This window comes from Ornithodoros turicata, chromosome 7 (genome assembly GCF_037126465.1).
Source record: "Ornithodoros turicata isolate Travis chromosome 7, ASM3712646v1, whole genome shotgun sequence".
Taxonomy (NCBI): Eukaryota; Metazoa; Arthropoda; class Arachnida; order Ixodida; family Argasidae; genus Ornithodoros; species Ornithodoros turicata.
In genome coordinates, this window is record NC_088207.1 from 8983934 (window position 1) to 9006620 (window position 22687).

General features: G+C 45.8%; 1 protein-coding gene across 1 annotated transcript in view; it reads right to left on the reverse strand.

Moving 5' to 3' along the window:
* The window catches only part of LOC135400192 (A disintegrin and metalloproteinase with thrombospondin motifs like), a 62859-nt gene that overhangs the window by 34581 nt on the left and 5591 nt on the right, over nt 1–22687 (reverse strand). Inside the window, exons 3-4 of the mRNA XM_064631934.1 lie at nt 13648–13740; nt 12787–12901 (exon numbers count right to left, since the gene is read on the reverse strand). Coding sequence (XP_064488004.1) covers nt 12787–12901; nt 13648–13740 — 208 coding nt within the window. The remainder of the gene's footprint in view (nt 1–12786; nt 12902–13647; nt 13741–22687) is intronic.

Below are 22687 nucleotides of genomic sequence, written 5' to 3' on the forward strand. Positions count from 1 at the left end.
ATGGAAGGTTATTGTCATAAATACAGGGTACGTGACGTAAGACCGACTAAGTTTTATTAAATCCGCTATTGACTTTTTTTTCGCAAAAGTCGTTGACTTTATCTATTCCGGACGTGATCTACTCAATGGTTGTGGTGTATCAGTAAATAGCGCAGCCATTAATTAATTTTCGTAATTAATCTTTGTGATTAGTGAGAATCCGTTTGGCCGCGTAATTGCAAAGATGGAGAGTACAACCCTGGAGTGTCTACCCCACAAGAAACCGAAACCACAGCGCCTTTTTGTGCACTAGTAAAAAATGTGCGAAAATACAAAATAATTGAGCATTGTGCGGATTTTGCGGCCAATTTCTCCTCTCCCCGTCTCGGTGTCACTCCTTTTCAATTGACATCAGGTTGTTCCTGAAATCATAGAACAGCCCGCTTTCTCCCCAGAAGTAAGCGTGAGGAGAATTAGTGATGCCGTTTCTCAGTCTACGTTATCATAAAACATGCCGTCTTTGATTTTCTTTCCGTCATTATCTCGTTCGATCTGCTCAACACTGCCCAAGGCAGTTTGTGATTTGATGTGATAAATGTCAGGCAATAAAACTACCAATGCATTACCTTGGAGATAACAAAAATAAAATCACCGATTCTGCTGCTCGATAAGTGTGTACGTTCTACCAGATTTTAACAAAAGAAAAACAACGATATTTACCAGGACCCTAGGAACCCAAGCAGCACAATGTACCGAAAGTCGAGTGCAATAGGGGTGGACGATATGTGTCTTATCAATGTTCTTTAGTTTTACCAGTTCGTTCAAGGTCTTCCACCTACCCGTCCACCCCTATTGCACTCGACTTTCAGTACATTGTGCTGCTTGGGAAGCGGGGGTGCCCCATGTTTTGATGAACAGCGTGATGTCAGTGTTGTCAAAGGTTAACAGTGAGAGAGCGGCAGGAAAAAGCGGCCGCCGAACTCGCGCAACGCTCGACGATAGGGCATTTTCGCATATTTTTTAAGGGCACAGTAAAGTTCTACTATTTCGATACTTGCTGACTAGACTTCTCAGGGTGGTGCTCTACAAATCTGGAATTGCGCGTTCAACTTGTTTTCAGGAATTGGGAAGATTCATTATAAACGTAATCAACGCTTGCAGTCATTAGTGATACACCACCACCATTGAGTAGGCCCCGTCTGGAATAAATATATTCAGCGACTTTTTGGAAAGAAAAGCTAACCACGAATTTAATAAAATTCTTGTCAGTCTCAAGTGACGCCCCCAGTAGATATATACTACTATATCACTCACTCTAGTTTCATCGCAATACAGGTCGTCATTTTCAATTGGAAGCGCTGCGGATTACCCTCGCCACATGAACAGATTTTTACGTGATTCTGATTTTTTAATTATTTCCAGAATTGCACGACACAACCTCCTCAAGTTGACTTGAACGGCGTACACGCTACCCTTCAATGAATTTATGCATTTCACTCGGAATACTCGTTGGCCCTGAGCTTTAGAAAGACGTGTCAACACTAGGTACTTCTATGAGAGGACCCACGATGGTATACAACTGGAGTGAAGCGCAAGGGCGTCAGTTTTTTTTTTTTTTTTTTGTTATGTGTGTGGTACTAATTTTCGCCTTTTCAAATACATTGGCGTGCCTTTGTGCTTGTATTTCGAGAAATTTGTTCCCCAGAAAGTATCGTCCTCTTCGACGTTCGTGTCAGGCATGAAAGGCGAATCTGTCCTCTACGGTTCTTTTCGTGGCACTGTAGTATGCCTCAGCTTTTTTTATTTGTTTTTCTTCTTTCTGTTTTTTTACACGAGCAAAGAAGTAACGGCTGCTGAGTGTGCGTTCCAAAGCGGTTGCGTCTTGGTCCCTCACGATGACGACATTTTGGGCTGGTGGTTCAGTGGTGCAGATGTCGATTCTAGTTTCGTGTTCCCTGGTTCAGTCTAAGGGTCATGCCTTTTTTCTTTTCTATGAAGAGAGTTTTGAGCAGTGATGGCCACTAACTACTTCTACAGTAGTTTAACTATAACTACTAACTACGCGATGGAGTACTTTAACTAGTAGTTCAACTACTTTTCAGGGGAGGTAGTTAAAACTACTTCTTTGACTACTGCAATGTATTTTAACTACATCTATAACTACTTATTAACGTTGTCCACCAACACCAAACCCATTCTATAGTGTTCTCGGTCACTTAAATATGAACCACAGACACTGATAAAAGTGAAGATATAGTACGCATGCACGGCACAATTGCACCTACGTTCTCATCAAACAAGTAGCTCAAGGTAAAAGTCGGAAGTACAGTCGTGCCGTAAAGCTTGCGGCAAAATCGGAAGTAGTTGGCGCCTGCAGTAACCTAACTACTGTAGCTAACTACTCGAAATAGTAGTTTAACTAGTAGTTGCCACTACGTTTCTGCAAGTAGTTGATAACTACTTTTTAACTACAATCAGGTAGTTTAACTACATGTAGTTAACTGCTAGCCATCAATGGTTTTGAGATTACGGCAAGGCAAGAGCGTCACAATTTTCTTCCTGGATGGCCTGTTGTTAGGCACTATGATATAACATGACTAGTATGCGAAAGGTAGACCACTTTTCATTGCATCCGAATCTACTACATCGTTATAGGAAGTACCTGCTTTGCAGAATGTCAAGGTGTTAACACTGCAAAACAACAGCAGACAGAGCATCTTCAACCGCTATCTTCGCAACAGCAAGGCGCGAGGGGTCGAAATTCTTGTTCCTCTTTTTCAATTTTATTTGTTCATCCTTAACAATGTGCTCTTGTTCGCACTCACAAGGCTTCCCATGCATTTTAATCAAACTGTCATGTCAAGTCATGCACGTCCCACGGAGACTGTGGGTTAAGCATCACAGTGCTTCCGACGGGTGAGAAAACTTGTACTTGCATCCGTGTTTTTATTTACCGCTTCTCGATTATTAAAAAGTGTCTTCATATGGGACTGCGAGGACTGTCGTTGCTTGCTAGTCGAAGTCTCTTATTTCACGTTATCAATAACAAGCGCAATATCAGTTTTAGCAGACCGTTTGTAAGGTTATCATACTTGCCGGTGCCAATTTGTAGTTATGTAAAACTCAGAACCTTATCCACTGATTGGTTCCGGCAAGCCACGTTATGAACGGTTTGGTAAAATTGTCTATCATGAAGAAAGAAAGAAGTCACTGAAAAGATTGGCCAGCTGCAGGACTCGAACCCACATCTTTTGGATCGCCGGTTCAGGAAGTCATTGGAGAGGCGTGTTAGCTTAGCTCAATTGGTAGATCCCCGGACCGGCAATCCAGAAGATGTGGGTTCGAGTCCTGCAGCTGGCTAACCTTTTCAGTGACTTCCTTCTTTCTTCATTCATTGTTGCCTCATTGCATTGTCTCATTGCATTGTTAGGCACTTGAGGCTTTGTATGTATTTGTCCTTTCTATGTGTTCCAGTCTGGGAACATCAATTTCGCGAAACACAACTTGAATTAGACGCCCGCAAAAATTCCAGAAGAATGGCGATTATCTGCGGGAAACATTGCGCGACTCTACACTTGGTGCGATGAAAGGAAACTTTGATATGACGTCCGTTGCTCCCTACCATCTTAATACCACAGTTTGCGATTGCACCTTTCTTCCTTTTTCTCGGTTTCTCGGACTTATTTGAGCAGAGTTTACCCAACAGCTCCAAGATAAGGAGAAGGCCCGCGCCCTGCGTCACACAGGAAGGCCCGATGTTACTATTGCGGATGCTGCTATGCAGTAAACGAAAGAGCGAACGAGAAGAAAGCTCGAAGCAGATAGCATAGCTGGACAGGCCTCCAAAGGTGACGTAAGCGCGTAGGCCCGCCGCTATCTATAGGAGGTGTTGGTTTACCAATCACTTTTTGTGTCGAACGTGACCCTGCTGCCACCTATAGATGTTCTGAAAATGGTCATGTTATGTAATGTGCTCTCTACTGTCCGCAAAGGCGGGTACTGCGTTATGAGCTTGCCCGTATCAGCGAGAGTCCGCTCAGTTTAGCTGCGCTCATTGGCCCATATGAAGATCCTGTACAGTATCGTCGTGTTGTTCACCTGTTCATGGACTTCCTGTCGTACAGTGGATTGCTCCAGACGCTTTAAAGGGACTCTGACCAGAAGTTGTGGGAGCTCTTTCGTACTTGCAGTCGATAGAGCACCCAACAAGGACTCTTCATGCGTAAATTCACGCATTAAAACCCCACGGTTTCTCTAAACTCGAATTTTAAACATTCGACTTCATCCGAGTGCAGCACGCCTAGCGTCAAACAGAGAAAACATACGTTTATATAGAATATCCACCCCGGCCCACCATCAAAATGACGTCAACATGAGGGCCACTGCCAACACCCACCATTGGCTCAAACGCGTCACGTGGTCTTACAATACTTTGCCAATTCCCTTTATGAAATGGCATTTATATGTTAATATGCTTTTGTTGCATAGTCCCAAAAAGAAAAATATACCCTATATTTAACATATGCAGTAGGTTCTACGATTGCCTTTTCAATCTGCGTTCTGTTGTCTTGCGTTCCATATGGTTCCGTATCCGGTCAGCTGTAATGGCTGCCATATGACGAGCTTGCGAACTTGTGCTCATCCTGCCTTTCTCGGGTCATTGGGTTGGTTTTGGAGTTGTTCGCCATATTCTGAACGTTTTACCTATCATTGCGGCCTACTGTTCTTGATCTGCCGCGAAGCAACGAACCGCAACGTCAGTCACTCGCCCCAGCGAAATTCTGTCTGCTGCATATCAAAGGAGCATCGGGACCTGATCATGTATACTGCAAATGCTGAAGTTGAATTCTTTGAACCTTCATCTAAAGAAACCAAGTGTGCTCTCGTGTGCTTCTGACGGAAAAGCAGTTTCAACAAGGTTAGCACACTTATTTTTCAGTTCCAGGTCTGCACTCAAAATCATGCATGTGCATCCGATCATTCTCGTAGTTGTTCTGTAACACGTATGCTTTCTTACGTATCCCACAGAACCCTCCGCTTCATGAACCCAGTTATACTTTATGTGACTCATCTGATGGCTCCTGACTAGGCTATGCCGCACTGAAGCATTGATATGACGAAAGGTCGGGGGGGGGGGGGGCTGCACCTCTGCTTTCGAAAGATGAATCAGTCATTCCACACTGTGCTTACTGGCTTTGTATCGAGTCTGACAAATCCGACATACCTGGACTGCCTTTTTCAAGGAAGTTTGAAATGTAAGTATGTGTTATATTGGTTTCACATATCCCCACCACATATTGAGTGTGTATATCGCTGTACTTTTGATGCTATAGCATATCTAGCGTATATTATTATTGAACACCTAGTGTGGAAAACTCGACACCAGCCACACAATGCCAACAATTGTTTCTGCCTTTTCTTCGACTGCTTGTTTTTATTATAATATTATTTTAATCGTCTGATTTATAATAGTCACAATTTTTCCATGGTTTTGGCACACTATAGCCTGAGTTGCGTATGCGTCATTAAAATTGAATCGTCATCATCTTTAACTGCCATTCTTCAATTGAAATGCCATGTTTCAGTTGGATACAATGATATGTCCAGATATATATTTTGCTTTCGTTCTGGAGTTGCTCATTTCTGAAGGATAGTCACTGTGGAGTTTGTTTTCGGAAACATTAAGAGGACTAAAACCAAACGCTTTTCTTTCAGACCATCCCTTATGCACCTGCATTTCAATTAAGATCTGTGTTACAAGAATGACAGACCACTCAACAGCGATGAACATTTGAAGGTGGAAGTGCTGGAACGAAGATGCATTAATTTATGTGAAAGGTGCTTTGTATGTGTCCCAGGGCATAGGTCACAAGCTAATTTCTGTCTTCAGAAGAAGTGTCAACTATGCTCCTTCTATCTACTAGCCAGCTCCACTTTTTAGGGTTCCCTGTAAACTAATGGAGCACATCATATACCAGCACGTTGTTAAGCATGTTAAGTCTATCATTTTTTTAAAATTCCAACATGGCTTTAGAAAAGGGTATTTAGGCAAAATTAACATAATTTGGTCACAGCATTTTAAACTGTGTTGATTACTGGGTCCACGTAGATGCAGTATTTTTGTATTTTGTAAGGGCTTTTGACACTGTGCTTTATGGTAGCTTGTTGGCCAAACTAGCCTCATTAAAATTTGATCCTGCTACCATTAACTGGATATGCTTGACTAACCGCAACTAGACTAACAACGTTTCTTGACTAACCCCAACCGTGCCAACAATTCGTGAGGAGGACCTATCATATCGCCACCATGCAGCATTTGTCACATTACATTTGCATCACATTTTAATCTAGCGTGAAGCAAGGCCTTTAGGTGGTTGGTCTTGTATAATTACACGCCCATCCGTTATGTAACACCGCACGGTTCTTCAACCTGTGACAGATAAATAAATATATTGCCAAGTAAATTGTGTACAAGGCTCATTACTCCATTTCACCACATTACCCAATTTCACCACATTACCCCGACTGTTGTAGAGTAGTGGCCCAGGGTATGAAGCTCGCCACTAATCATCATTCAAATAAAATTCATAATGTAGAATCCTTTAGTGAAAACACCGACTAAACACAACAATTGAGAACAAAGAGAGTGAAGGTTTCGTCGCCTATCTGGGTGGCATTATCGCTACAACAGAGAACAGTCAAAAACAACATCGAAGTAGTCAAATCAGTGGTGTGCATTTCTTTCATCCAAGGTGTTTCATACGCCATTTGAAGGGCACTCTGCCCATCAGGCATTAAGACTGTGCATATAAAGTTAAATGCATAGACTCTGATGCCACCTACATTGGCGAGACAGACGAAAGCCGTGGGACAAGACTAAAAGAGCACACAAGGGGCGTTGCCATGGCTTCTAATGCTGCTCAAACCCGGACTGAATTAGTCTACCATTTTTGGCATAAGGAACATGTATTTAATCTTGATGGTGCGGTAACCTTTGCACATAACTAGCGATGTGGCCCTAGGAAGTTCTTAGAGTCCTGGTTTATCAGGCGTGATGCCTCAGCCTGTAATACAAACCGTGGCCCCCTATCAGATGTGTACGACGCCCTCTTACATAAGTAGGCTGATGTGCTCGTCTTTGGCCTCTGTTGTACTGATGATGCCACCCGGATAGGTGGCAAAACGTTTACGCTCTGTTTTTAATTGTTGTGTTCAGCGGTGTTTGCAGTAAAGGATGTTACATTATGAGGTCGTCACCCGGCATTTTGAATATATTTTCAAATAAAGTTGTTGTTTTACAAAGCTCATTACATTGTAGAAATCATTCTTATTGCCTATTGTTTAGGGGGATACCATTCTTGCAGTCACATGAAGCACTGAAGGGCCAATTTCGAAAGTAAAGGCAATCTGATTTATGTTCTTGCCGACATGGCCCAGCATAAGCACGAGGTAGCTCCATTTCAAGAGCCTGAGAACACTCAAAGGAATTTATGTGCTAGCATTAGATATTGCATTCTCAGCTAACCGAGCTAGTCATGGCGGTACTTATAGCGATACAAGCTAATGGCATATTTCGCAGACATTCATTACAGTGTACAGTGCAAAAGCGTATATTTATATATGGTTTGCTTTCAGATGACTTGTACGTCTCTCCATGCTGTGTCTGTCATCTGCAGGCGTTCAGCTAGCGGTATTTCTCTGGGGTAAATGCGTCGTGGCCATTTGTTTTTCATTAATCATTTTGATGACCTTTAAACAAGTAATATGTGTGTCCGTTGATTGTGGTTAGTAATACATAACGTTTTCTGCAGACTGTATCCGCTCTACGGCAGGTGTAACACACTGATCTTCACCGTGGTATTCTATCCGGATGATTTTTCTTTCTTTTTTTGCCCTTTGCGCATAGACGGGTAAGGTTCACGAATTCGCAGTTACCAGTAGCAACCTGGCCTATATGTGTAATAAGTGTGTTTAGTTAGTAGACAAGGAACGTTACTACTAGGTTCACAAAATATCAAAAGATAGCTTAGCCCTCTGCACAGACACGGTATCCGCTGCTGCCACCATTATCAGTGCATTTGTATTTGTGACTCGCTCTTTCTTTTTTGTTGTCTCACTCATAGTGAGTCAGAATTCAACCTTGCTTTCTCTTGCGCAGGCAACAGATGAAGAGTTTCAGTCAAGGTTCTCTTGGTGAATCATCACGCCTTGTGGCCCCAGGAACATCTCTTCTGGCCCAGCCTTCCTTCTAATGCCAGCACGACTCAATATGCAGTAGATACAATATCAGCAGTACGTTCAGTCTAGAATCATTGTATGCTTGTCTTAGCTCTATTCTTCTCATCTCTCTCCCTCTCATCATCTCTCTCTTTTTTGTTTTGATGTTCACACCGCGAAGCAACTGTGGCTGTGAGCAGCGTACAGACGTGGGCAGATGGAGAGGGGGCAGCAGGAAGGAGTGGCGACTGGGCGGGGGGTTAGTGTGCGTCCTGGGCCGACTTCAGGGGGAACTGTGCCGAGATTGGTCTGGAGATTCTGCGCCGGGAAACCCAGGACAAACCACAGAGAACACAGCCTGCGTGGGGATTCGATTTGATTTGATTTGATTTGCGATTTTCTGGCGCAAAGATCGTGGGGATTCGAACCCGCATCACCTTCCAGTCTCGGCGTGGAAAGCAATCACCCTAACTACTATGCCACGGGAGCTTTCGTCCTAGTCTTAAGCCACTATTGGCATATTAGAGGCATATTTTGAACATTTTTCAAGTGGGATGTGGACGAGCATTACGTCATGTGTCTCATCCTGCAGGTGGCAGTACAAAAGGGATACTCCCATCATTTTAATGGTGGGTACTTCTCCGCGGCTATTTAATTCACAGAGCAAGAGGAACTGCACAGGGCCCCTTCTCCTGTACCACCATCACCCTTCCCCTCACCTGGGTGCACCGAGCCACCACCCCTGAGTAAGCTGGCGGCACCTTCCCAAAAACGCCATGCAAATACCATATGCATTTGTATATAAAGCACGTCCTACAAAAGTTTTGTGAGAGCGCGACAACTTTAAAGGAGCATGTAAAGACTCGAGAAAAAATATGTCGGCGAACTAGAAATTAGGATTACAAGCCCTGGGACACACATTCGCATAAGGAGCGTAGTTCTGGAGCCCAAGACAGCTCTCAGTTTCGCGGATCAGAAAACCGCCCGTATGCAACGTCATGTGACTCGCCTATAGACGACTGACTGTTTACAAACATGTGACGTCACGATAAGAATTTTTCGAGGTTATATTTTGCTGTGGTGGACAAGAGACTGGAAAAACGCGTCTGCTGATAGGCCGAAAAGGCTGATAAGTTTGATAGGTGCCCACCAGCATGCCTTGCGCGGCGACGAAACGTATTCGATGACGTAGGGTTGCAAGTCGTCTATTATGAGACGAGCGTTTCTCTCTCTCTCTCTCTCTCTCTTTGCAGCGCTGCCCGTCTCGTCTGGTCGCTCTCGCTAACAGATGATTCTCGGTGGCCAATGAATGACGCTCTGCCAGCTGACGTCACGAGACGCGAGGAGTGAGGTGATGTCGTCGCCGCTGCGCTCCCTCTTGCAAAGCAATTTTCTCAGTAAATTCGCACTTCCTACAAGCCATACATGACGTCGGCCACCATCGGTCAGCGACATCGCTCAGGCCAGAGCTTCTACTACCGCTTGCGAGATGAATGAGAGGGCTCTACAGGGTGTTTTTTTAGGCGTGTGAGAGCCAATATGTTCAGTTCGGCCTCACCGTCATTGTCATAAGCCAGCAGTGGCGCCGCTACATGCTCATAAGCTCGCGCCACGTGCTGTTGTGCGTTCTTTCATCGTACGACGTTCGTCATCATACGTCGTTAGTCTGTTTGGATCATCGCTTTAGCCCTTCATCACCCAAATTGCTAGGTATATCCTTTCAATCATTTATTCATTATATGTATCGTACCAGAGTGCTAGTAAACTGTCTGTGTGTTATCCAAATGCCGTACTCCTGAACCTTATTTTGAGTTTGGCAGATAGCCAGGGACATCGGGTCCCATCACCGACGGTAACACCTTTCTTCACCCCTTTCCCTTGGTCTATCATGCCTCACAGGCGATATAGATTTTTCATTGAAAATTATAAGGGCTTTCGACATGCTGTTTTCACTTCTATCATCTCTGGTCCGGCGGACGTTCTTGGACATTATGTTGCTGGACCGTCAAATGACTAATTACCTAACAATCGTTAATTAACTTTTTAATTATAAAAGCTACGAAGTTGTCCCAATGAGAATATCTGTCCCATTCGATGACCTGATATCGTAGCCGTTCTCCGGACAAACATCCGTTCGGTAGATCGTCCGCAAAAAAATCGTGAATTAACACCATTTTTCTCCTAATTATGTTCATTGGGCATCTTCAGAGATCCGTCTTCTCTTCACCCCCAATGTGGAGATGGTGAAATATATCAGCGGGATTTCAGAAAAAACTTTGGGCAAAATATTTGATGTGGACACTTTTCATGCACTGCTGTACAAGAAAGCAGCAGTTTTTGGCCATGTCAGATACTACTTTAAAGGAAGGCTTCGCAACCAAAACGATTTCAAGTTTGTGTAATTTCTACAATCATTTACATGGTTCGACCAGAGTTACCAACTACGAAGTTTCATCACAACGAAAGAGATGACAAGGCAATGTAAAAAGTCTAAAAATGTCTAGGTGTTGCTTGAACGTGTGTGGTAAACTATAGTTTGTTGCTTCAGTAGGATCCTGTTCCTCCTGCTTGAAATTTGAATATCGGGGCAAATGATGGAAAGTACGCAGGCAAGCTGTTTCTTCTGGTATATTTAACGTCATTTGCTCAACTGTGTAATGAATATCGGGGTCCGCAATGGGACCGAGACAGCACTGTAGAAGATGAGGTGGAACAGACAGACACGCACCGGAACCTGATGGCCGATTATTCCTCACCGGAGATGGTCTACACCAGGACTTGTTTTATGAACGAGCTCGAAGTGTACGAAGAACGATATGTTAGTTACCATCTTCATGCTCTGGATGTCAGTAGCAAGGTGTATGCAGGGGCATATGCGCTATCAAGAGCACAACGTTCATTACCAGCAAATATATTTTATAACGTCTCTTATGCATTAATATACTCGCAGTCAAATTATGCGCTAGAAGTCTACGGTATGAGTTACGCTACAGTTTTGAGGCCACTTTATTCAATGCAGAAAAGAGCTTTGATTACGCATTATCGTGTACACATAACCCATAAATCCAGCATCCTTCGAGCTCAATATATTACCTGTACTGAACATTTACACTCTTGTTAAGTGCAAAAGCATGCTCACTGGTACACCCACGGAAAGACCGATGCTCCCATAACGCCGTTGCACATGTACAAGATTCGTACTAAAATGCGCCAAATTGCAATCAATGCATTCCCATACTTTCTCATAAGGGTGTTCCGGGAATTGAAGAGGCTGACCGTCTCGCAAGGCATGCCATTCAAAGCACACCCGTATTCAGGACTGACCCAAGCTCGTACAAATGCCGAGTAGCCATACGAACTCACATCTGGAAATTCCACGTAGACAAACCAATAGCAGGCGGATTTAGCAACCCACGCTTTCCGTCACTGAAGGCCTCACCAAGGACGACGCCTCGCTCTTGATGCGTCTTCGCCTCTTGTGCGAAGACACGAGCACCAGAGTACAAACGGGTCGTCTAAGCGACCCTAAATACATCACTTGCAGTACGATGGAGGCTTTAACGCACACCTTCATGGACAGCGGTGTGCGCTCACAAGAGTGGCATGCACTGCACAAAACACTTAGATCTGTAAAAGTCACTGTACCCACCTTAGAAGGCATTACCTATTTCATGGGCAGTTCGCATCACCGGAATATCGTTCAGCAAGGATTCCTTGACCTTCTGCGAGACACACGGCTCGCCGGCCACATCTAACACACTTTACTGTAACGTGTACATGGCATACACTCTGTAGCATATCACTACCACGGCTGCTTCCTAACCCAGAGGTATGCATTTCCATGTCCGCTGTGATCCGCTAGTCCGCAGGCAAGAGGCTTCTCTGTTTGTGCTCCCAACCCGGGTATAGCGGGATTTCCCTAGATTCCCTACAGTTCCCTATAGGAAATCTAGCAAGTTTTTTTTTTTATTCCATGTCAACGCCGGGAAGCAACTGTGGCTATGAACGGCGTACATTTTTTTTAATTCCGTGTTAGCACCGCGAAGCAACTGAACGGCGTACAGATGTGGATAGATGGAGAGAGTACAGCAGGATGGAGTGGGGAACAAGAGGTTGGTATACCTCCTCGGCCGACTTCAGGGGAACCTGCGCCGACATTCGTCTGGAAAGTCTTCGAAAAACTCGGGGAAAACCTCAGACAGCACAGCCAGTAGTAGGAACCGAACCCACGACCTCCCTGTCTTCAATACGACCTTGGCTATCACCAACGATCGGGACGCCTTAACCCGCTCGGCCATGCCGTTGGTAATATAGCTAGTTTGTTTGTTTGTCTCCTTTGAGCAGATTGCCGCCAATGCGGTAGGCTATTTTTGGGGCCGCTATCAATACCAGCAAGAATTCATGCTTCTCACACGTATGTTTTCCTCGAGTCATTGAAATTGCAAATCCTAGATTCAGTGCCGTCTATGTGTGCATTGGTACAAAATACAGAGACAGAGCAAAAGCAGCGTAATGTAATCGCTATTCGGGTCACCCGCACTTGCAATAAAGTTATTATTCTCGCTACAGAGCAATGTGGAGAAGACTCACGAGCAAACGGTTTCCTCATTGCAATCCTGGACACCAAATGAGCGATGTGACCTTCAGAAGACCTTTCTGAACCCAGAAGAGGCTTGATGCGAAGTGTTTCAGCAATTATACCATCCTGCACGAAAGGAGAACAGGCTATAGATGACATCGTCTCCCTATGTAGCTCCCATAACGACTCCCTCGTATTTTGTCGACTCCTGAACGTCAAAAGCACGTTTGGTTTGCGACACAAGAAGGAAAAGTCCTGCTTCAACCGCCTTCGTTCAGAAAATGGGTGTTTCTGGCAAGAATCGAGTAACTAATTTACATAAAAACAGCATTGCAGCAGGACCTCAGCTGGTTGTCCCAGTGGTACGCATTTCTGTTAATCATTAAACGTTTTTATAAGAGAAGACCCTTTCATTTCAGTGGTGAATAAAATGTCATTGTTTAATCAATGATATAACAATCAGGTTGAATACCATTTCAGAAAGCCCGTGGTGACCAGTAAGGACGAAGGAATCACTCTCGCTTGAACACGGGTACTCGAAACAGCGCTTTGGCTGTTCGCAAGTGTCCTTATCTGGCTCGGCTAATGCTCGTTGTTTCCGTACCCGCGTAGTCATTGCCACCCCAAGCAGCGCAATGTACTGAAAGTCGAGTGCAATAGGGATGGACGGCATGTGCCTTATCGATGTTCTTTAGTTTCACGGGTCTGTTTAAGGTTTTCACCTACCCGTCCACCCCTGTAGCACTCGACTTTCAGTATATTGTGCTGCTTGCGACCGTTCTCACTTTTTTAGGGTTAAACTGTTGAGGAGATCCGTCGATGCCCTCTAAACAGTACAACCTTACGTTCAAAAATATAGTTCGTCAACTTACAACTCTTACAGCCCCCATGTCTTGCGTTACCATCAAGGAAGCCATGTTGTCATTGTCGTGATAGAGGTTTTCTTCGTACTCCTCAGCATTCACCTTAAAGACAATGGCAAAAAAAATCACTATAGCAATGATAGACGAGGATAATACGTGCACAAGCTTGTTAATAACTAGACAGAGTAAACGTCGCCGGGTCAATGTTGATCTCGTTAGAAGGTTAGGATAAGGACGAAATAAAAAAACGCTGGAACGGCTTGAATTTGCCGATTCTGAACTACTTCACTGCGACTAACGAAGAGCAGTAGCCGATTTTCCTATCATTCGATGTGGTTGATTTAAAGTGCAGCTCCGCTGCTGTTCCGAAAGTATGAAGACGTTGTGATATTCAGAACCGTGGTCCCAACTTCATTCATAAACGCACATTGCTTTCCAAATTTCCATACTCCTTCGTGAGAAATTTGAGAAAAACTACCGGGCGGCGGTTCCACTTGTGACGTCATACTTGGAACTGCGCGGATTGGATAGCCACACCTAGCCAGCTCTGCCTGGCAACCAGTTTGTGTTTACACTCCGTCATGGCCGCTGTATCGTGCTGAAACAGCTGTCACGAGCTATCGGGGACCACCGCACCGTTTTATCATGTTTCTTATAAGGAATACTTCATCTTCGAGCACGTTCTCGTTCTCAATAGCTTTGGTGGTGCTTTCTGCACGCGCAGCAAGTCCGCGCATAGTGCGCTGCCAAAGCTATTGAGAATGCGTAAGTGTACGTCACACGTTAGGTGTTAGGTCTTGTTGGTAGCATGAAGCACAGTGCGGGCACAGAATGTCCGCTCACGACGGCCGTCGTTGCACAACGAGGCCATCCTGTAAGGCTTGTTAAAGAAGACCGGCAAAACTATCTTTGAGGCTATTAACGACAGTAATTATCACGGAACACACCCAAAACATTCACCTTCGCTCATTGATCTCCGCCATCCCGTCGACGATTTGGCGTTAGCCAAGCCACGAGCGCGGCTAAGCCAGGACGAAGCCGGGATTGGTCAGGGTTTGCCGACCACAGGACCGGCGTGCCAGGAAAATTTAAAAAAATGTTTTCTTAAAAACTACAAACAAATGGGTGAAAATTTTTCACATGTATTCTCCCTGTGCGGAAACGAACGCACAGCCCAAGCATGGCTCCATTCTGTCGCAGTCGAAAATCGGCGGAGCTGAGCTTTAAAGTACCCTGCCGGGTGATTTTGACTAATTCGTATACAGGCGGCGCCATCCAATAACTTTCTTTTTTGTAACGAAAGACGTTTCACTGTTAGGAACAGCCGCCAAGAAACGCTTTGATATTCGTTCTCAACGCGACTCGGGTGAACAGCGCTGCCGTTGCTGTCGTTCCGCACGTGAGATAGCGTGATGTTATCACGGATGATGACGAATGCACCGCGAGCGCGGCGTGGTGGTCGGTTAGAGAAGGAGAAGGAACACCTAAGCACCTCTTGTGTTATTGCGACTGTCCTTGTCTTGTGTATTGCGCCAACGAGGCGGACGAACACGAAATTGACAGCCCCGACGGGTGATCCAAAGAGCGCATTGTGCACTATTACGCGCACGAGGTACATAACCCGAAACCTATTGATTACTCGAAAAAATCAATAAGTGTCGACACGAACTTTTTTCCCCTTGAATATTTTTCGCTAAAGGTCCCGATACGTAAAACAGTGATTCCGAAAGAGTGCGAAGTAAATTTTAAAAGACAAGATGTTTATTTAATTGGAGAGCGTATGCAAATGAGTCGCGCACTACTCAGTCCATGACCGATGTCCCAAATATCTTTACTATAAAGAAAGTTATTCGAAGACGCCACCTGTTTACCTATTATTCAACCGCGGCTCTTCGTGGAACACTCGGTTGATGATGTGAGTTTTAGTTATAACGTACTTCGTCGCCTTTTCGTATGTAAGGGATAGCGTGGTGGTTCTACGCAACGCGGAAAGCTCAACTTATGTCTTGCGCGTGCGCAGAACCACCAACGCTGTCCCTTACGCACGTAAAGGCGACAGCGTACGACATACTAAACCTCACCATGGACCTATTTCGCAGTCACCAGCATGCCTCAGAGCCTACTGCGACACAGCTGCTTTATCTTTCGAAGACAATAGCTTCTTGTACCCTATATGGCTTCGCAATGGCCCCGAAGCACATAACGACGATCGTTCACTGCCGCTACTTTCCCAGGACGCAATGGTTATCCCTATGCTGCTGCGGGCTTCTTGATCAAGCGGCCGTTTCTGCGACTCGGGCCACTCGGAAGGTATCACGCGAGATCAGGTGATTTTTTGCATCGTCCTCTCGCATTCCTCAGCTTTTTCTTCCCTACCTCGCTTCTACTAGGGGACGATCGACCAGAGGTTTGTGCAGAACGTTTAACTTAGGGACGCGTTGTGGTTCCTAGAAGGCTGCTGAGTTTTCGGGCTTTGTTGGAAGGTATGGCTTGTTGGAAAGAAATGAACAGCAACTACTTCATCAGCGGTAGCTGCAAACAACTTCATGAGATTGTAGTTGAGCAATAGATCTTAGCAGCGGTAGTTGCACCTAGTGTCGTAACTACTGCAAACTATATTTGAAACCACTACTCCGCTCTTGCACTCAATTTCTAAGGCTTCCTTACGCGGAGAAAGACCACCAAGCCGCCTCAATAGCGACTCAGAGAATAATTGTGCTCAGTATAATGATTTCTTCAGCATGGTCTCATTGAGCTGACCTCCGCAGTTCTCTATGCATTTGACTCCCATTTGAACTCTCAAGCTTCTCTCTACTCTGCAATAAATGATCATGCTCAAATTTATTTGCATAAGTGCGTGCCACTCGCCTAGGAATGTGTATCCCGTGCAAAAAATAATTCATGTGTTCATGTGTAGTGAATAGTATTCCGTACTATAATAACCTACTAATATGCACGCGCGGCTTGAGAATGTCTGTCCTCCTTCTTTCTTACTATTGGAAATTAGTGAAATGTGCCTGCAGGGTGACAATGCTTTATGAAACTTCACGAGACGTTCTGCAGCTCGTTCGGCAACTGCGTTGCCTGAAGATGTTGAATTGAGTTCCTGGAAGCATTATTTTACTTCAGTTCTAGTATGATGACGTTTCTGAGCGAATCGTTTCACGAGCATCGATGTGCGAAGATGCACATTCACGGTCGTTTATACAACTTAATATGCCGCCGTTATTAGCTTCATCGAGATTGAATTCACATAGCTCACGCTGGCGTGGTGCGGTAACTACATCGCTGTCTGACGATGATTCTCCGCACCACATGTATATCCTTCGTTCTCTCATAATTGTGCTACAGTGGCACGTCGATGTGTAGTGCAAACAAATTATGATTGTCTGACTTCATGCTTTTCACGGCTTATCTGCGTTCGATCGGATAGCAATTTGCAATGTTATCTGGAACCTGTCGGTATACGCTTGTCTACGTGCCCGAATACCGCTAAAATTATCCATGCTTTATTCGAACTCTCAAGTAGTGATGATGATGATGATGAATGCCGAGCCACGAGCATCGTGATTTGGTGGCGATGGTGATGTATGCAAGTACCGTACCTTTTGGATATCCACTCATATTAGCTGATAGTGTCATCATCCCATTTATGTGTGTGTGTGTTGGGCGCAATGGGACCAAGCAATCGGTGCAAAATATTACACATCGCGTTTGATCCCCAAGGTCCAGTACAACTACGGCATGACAAATACTTATGACAAATACATGACAAATACTGCACAAAACGTGCGCTCCAAATGAATGGCCGTCGGAATTGATCAGCAGGAAAGTGAAGCTGCAGAGGAATCGGCGCAGCAAGTGAATGCTGCAGAACGTTAGGTTGTGCTCATTAGTGATAAATCTGGATCAGGCCGGTCTATCTATCCCAATCTGTTTGTGGTGGACGTGGAAGCGATCTGTTTTTGCCGTTCAGTACGTGCTTGTCTCTCTGTCTCTCAAAGCTAGGATACGCAAAATAGTATGTGAACCCTACTGCGATTCCCAATGATCCTATCGGCTGGTACTTATAGCTTCATGGTGTTTAGAGGACTCTTTCTCCAGCCAATTCATGTGTCCATCGCTGGCATGTCGATCTGCTTCTGATGTAAGAACCACCAATGAATAAGAACACGATGAGTAAGAACCTGCGATGCGTGGTTTACAGGAAACTCAAGAACAGTGTTGGCTGAGTTGAAGAACTTGCATATCGGGGCGAAACGCGTGATGGAACACGTTCCATGACGTGTGGTGGAATCTGCGTCATCCTACGTATTGCCAGCTTGTTCCTGAAAGCACTTCTGGGCTGCGGTCACAGGTGTACTCCATACCTGTGACCGTCCACTCTAAATCAGGCAACGCATATGTAACGGTTAAGTACCGCTTGGCCAAGAGGTACTTTTTTCAAGAAATGTACCTCTTACATTGTTGAGAGGCACACACGTCCTCACATGCTCTACATGCAACGCATAGCGCGCAGCGATTTAGGCCTATACCCGTCGGAGTGGTTCCCCTCCTCTACGATATATTAACAGCCCCAGGAAGCTACGCTGCACGATAAATATCACAAACAAATACTTTTATTCGAAAATTACACGCTTTTCAAGAGCGCTTGTCCATCGTGAGCGTTCGTTGTCATGATGCACAAACGTCGAACACACGGGGCACAACGTATGGAAGAATGCTGACCACTGCACCTCTCCTTCACCATTGCGGCTGCTCTGTGGTTACGCTTCTTTGTCTTTTCCACTGCTTTGGATTCCTGTTCTTTCCCAACTTCCGTTTGTTCCGCCGGACGTAACACAACCACAGAAGATGATTGATTCTCCCATATAAGACATCGCCTGAACGTAACCTAGGAGAAAATACAATGTAAAAAAATCCAACAACCGAAATAGCTTGCCTGAGAAACATCCCTACTGGCTTGTGTAATTCAGGTATAAAGTGCAATATAAGCTTCTCTGTTCCATGCATCAACGTTCGTGCATGAAGCGCAGTGTTCGTTGTCTTCGTCCCTCAGTCGTGTCCAGCCTGCCGGTGATCAGGACCACTGGGAATCAGAGCGAAGATGAACGAAAATGCGTCGTACGGACGAATAATTACTTCAGAGATATAATACGCACCTCAATTGACACCAATCTTGAAAGCGACGAGCCAGTTTCTTCAAAGACCGAGCAGACTCGTCCTCGCTTCCCAACGTTTCAAAACAAACAGATTTGCCAGCGGTTGGAAGAAAGACAAGAAACGCATTCTCCCCAAACGTGCGAACCCTCACGGTCACGAGTTCTAGTTATTGCACTTCTTTGATAGAATGAAAGTGCAGACCCATTACGGCACTACTGCATAAGGGAATTTATTGACTGATATTCGGAATCACGCGGAATATTTTTGCAGCGCATGGAGATCGTGAGAAGGCGCTCGTACTCACGCGCCGGAAGCACGCGGTACACATGAGGTACAGCTGCTAGACCGCGGTTAAAAGGTACCTGGCCGGTACGGATGGGTGTCGGAGCACTTGTGCCGGTTGAATTTCGCAGTGGTCGCGGTCTCTACCTGCATGGTTGAGGACCGTACCTCATGTGTACCGCTTGTCCCACGTGCAGGTCCTCTTTCATGCGGTACATATCGGGTGCCGGATTTAGAGTGCAGCCATTAAATGCCTTCATGAGCAACCTGGCAATATATCAGGGAACCCACATCAAAAAAGGAATGGAATGGCGGAGCGAAGCGTACAGGAACAGGAAGCCAGGACGCTTATGGAAAAGCATAAGTATGGAAACCGAGACTACTGGAATGCATACCTTAAAATGGCGCAGAACGACTAGAGATGCAACGTTTGCTTGCTCTGCTCGGTGGCTAATGAACTGAGAAAAGAGGACTGTGCTTCCTCTACACAGCAGTTGTCCCAAGCCTCAAGTAAAGAACCGCAAGCTGTGAGACTAAGAGAGCTGAAAGAAAAACCGTCGTTATACTACAACAAGTCACCAAAGTCTCTTACTCGTCTGGATGTCGGCTCCAAGATTCGCATGCGCGAGCACACCACAGGTCAGTGGGCTCCGAGAATAGTAGTCTGCACGTTGAGGGAGCCTAGATCCAACGTACTACACAGCGACGATGGGCGCACATTAAGGAGGAATTGCTTGGACATACGACGTTCTTATATTGCCACACCGAATGCAAAGGAAGGCATGGTGCGTAGGGAAGGACCGGGATGACAGCACCCCAGGCGGCCTTGTTTGTATTTGTCCCATCTATGTTGTTCCAGCCTCAGAACATTAGTTCTCTCATGTTCAACTTTTGCCACTTGCGTCAATCCCGTCGTATGAATGTGTGTATGAGTGAGCAAAAATGTAAGAGTGAAAGGAGGTTGAGTGAGAGAGAGAGGTTGGTTTGTTCCTTCAGATGACGCACCCTTGGAAGTCGCTGAGAAGGCGTATTAGCTTAGCTCAATTGGTAGAGCTGCAGAGCGGCACGAATCACGTAGCACGAGACTTGTAGCTGGTGTGCCCTGTAACCCATCTAACCAAGAACAAACATATTACAATAGCAGGAAAAAAATTAGCGGTCTCTCTGTCGATGCAACGAAGAGTAATGCTATAGCTATCGTTGAGCTTCGAAGAAAATGTGGGGATAATTTTAAATTGCGCGTAATGGTTTGTAGGAATGGGTTAAATGTAGGAACACAACCAACTGCAGTCAGCTGTGATGCAATGCTGGAGAGGACAACCCGCTGCGGGTTTGGTGTGAAGAAACGTTTTTTTTTTTTTTTTTGCCGCACGATTAGTACCTAAAGCAGCACACATTACTGAATTGGAAATGATGGGAAAATATGGAAATGTTAGTCCCCACCCAGTCAGGACTGGCTACTCCAAAACGAATTTCTTGGTGGAAAATAGAGCCAGAAACAAACAAACAGGAAACAAGTGAATGGGTCAAGCAGGAGAAAGCATAAAGGAAAACGGGGAAAAGGAAAGGGGGAGACGTTAGGCACAGGGAAGCACTCACTGGTTAAACAAAGTGAGATACCCCGCGAACACAGTGTCACAGAGATTGTCACAGAGTGTTAAGCAGGTTCGAAGCAGTAAGAAGCAGTTGTCCACAAGAGTGTCTGACGCCGTCACCCGGTGATGGGCAGGCCAGCAGCCGAGAATCTTCTCAACGGAGAAAGGGCGAATGACGAGGCGGGCTAGTGCAGCCGGAAGAGAACGACGAGGTGCTCTGTATCGAGGGCAGGACTCGATAACATGCTGTCTGTCCTCCAATACTCCGCACTAAGAACAATTCGGTGAGGAAACCTTCCCAAGTTTAAAGACTAGGCGGCCGGTATATGGCACATTGAGACGGAGCCGGTAAATGATGGAGGTAACGGCCCGCGGGAGCGCTGGGGGCATTAAAACTTCAGGCCCGGATCCACTTTGTGCAGTAGTGAGGGAGATGGGACGCATCGACACCAGTGTTCCCTGCTCAGACGCTTCGCTACTGCGTTTATCGTGCACTTTGCATCCCCTCTTGTGAAGTAGACGGGATGTGTGCGAACGCTACACGCTAGATGGACCCGCCTGGCAGCTGCATCCGCAGCCTCATTTCAGGGAACACCGCAATGGCAGGGACCCACTGCAACTGGATGTCTTGTCCCCCTGATACGACAGAGAAGTACACTTCAAGGACGTCCTGCATAATTAGAAAGACAACGCGACTCTGCAGAGTAGAGAATGACTTGTTCGGCGGCTTTGGATTATGTGTAAATGGACCAGTGAGCTGGAGATGGAGAGGACGCAATGAAGACAAGCGCCATACAAACCGCGTGCAGTTCTGCCGCCGCCACTGCCGACGTGCGATGTGACAGTCTCGCACATCATTCAGCTGACAACTGCGGGATCACATAGGCATAAGCAGATCCGGAACGCCTCGTTGATGCGTCGGTGAAAACTTGAATCCTCCCCGTATCGCTGTCAGTTACGACCAAAGTGATCTGCCGTAGAGCAACCGTCTTCGCAGATTTCTTCGAGGACACTCCAGATAAGTCGACATGGATAGGGGGTGTGGGTAGGGCCCAGAGTGGGACGGGGTGTCTTGGCAGAGGTTTGTGCTTGGGGATGACCCCAACTAGAGCCCTGCACCGTCCGCGGATGGAAGCGGATGGAAGCGAATATCCGCAAGATACTTGCGGATTCGGATGAAAATTTAGCACTTTCTGCAGTGTGCGATCGGATGCGGATGCCAAGGCAGCGGATCGGATGCGGATATACCGCGTGCTGTAATTTTTCTAGCAATTTATTGGTATTGCGCGCTGACCATGCACGAACAAGCCGGGACGGGAGAGGAGGCATTCTGGCGTCTCGAACCGCGCGAGCGCCGACGAGGTAGCGTTCCGCGCGTTCTATAAGTATTTCCATATGGCGTTTGTTGAATGGTTTAATTTTGCTTGTCGTCGTGAGTCCTTCCGTGACAGCATGGATGCATCCGAAATTATACCAACATGCTTCCGGTGGTCTTTACGCGTCCTTCGAAACGTGCGGATTTTGCGGATCGGATGCGGTGGTTGCGTTTTGTTGAGCGGATCGGATGCGGATGTAAACTGTTGTGTATACTGTAGATGCGGGTCGGATGTGGACGCCAAAAATCTCATCCGCGCAGGGCTCTAACCCCAACCTGCCTCTGCTTTCCATTCGCCGAACGATAAACCGCCGTTGTTTGTTGCACAAAATTACCTTACAGGATCATCCAACAGCCTGCATACATCTCATTTCATACTGATCACCCGCAGATGACCGGTACTCCTCTATGCTCAACAAGGTCATTTAGCGATTTGTTTTTGCCTCAAACATCGATGGGGTGGAATTGCCTCTCCTGCGACATTATCTCAATTACCGACGCAAAGTATAATGTGTATGAGACCAATTCGCTGCAGAGATATTTGACAATCTCAGTGTTGTACACTTGCGGTGTCATTCTTTCCTGTCATATTCCCATATGTTTCATTTGCTCTCTTTCTTTTGCTTACCTCCAC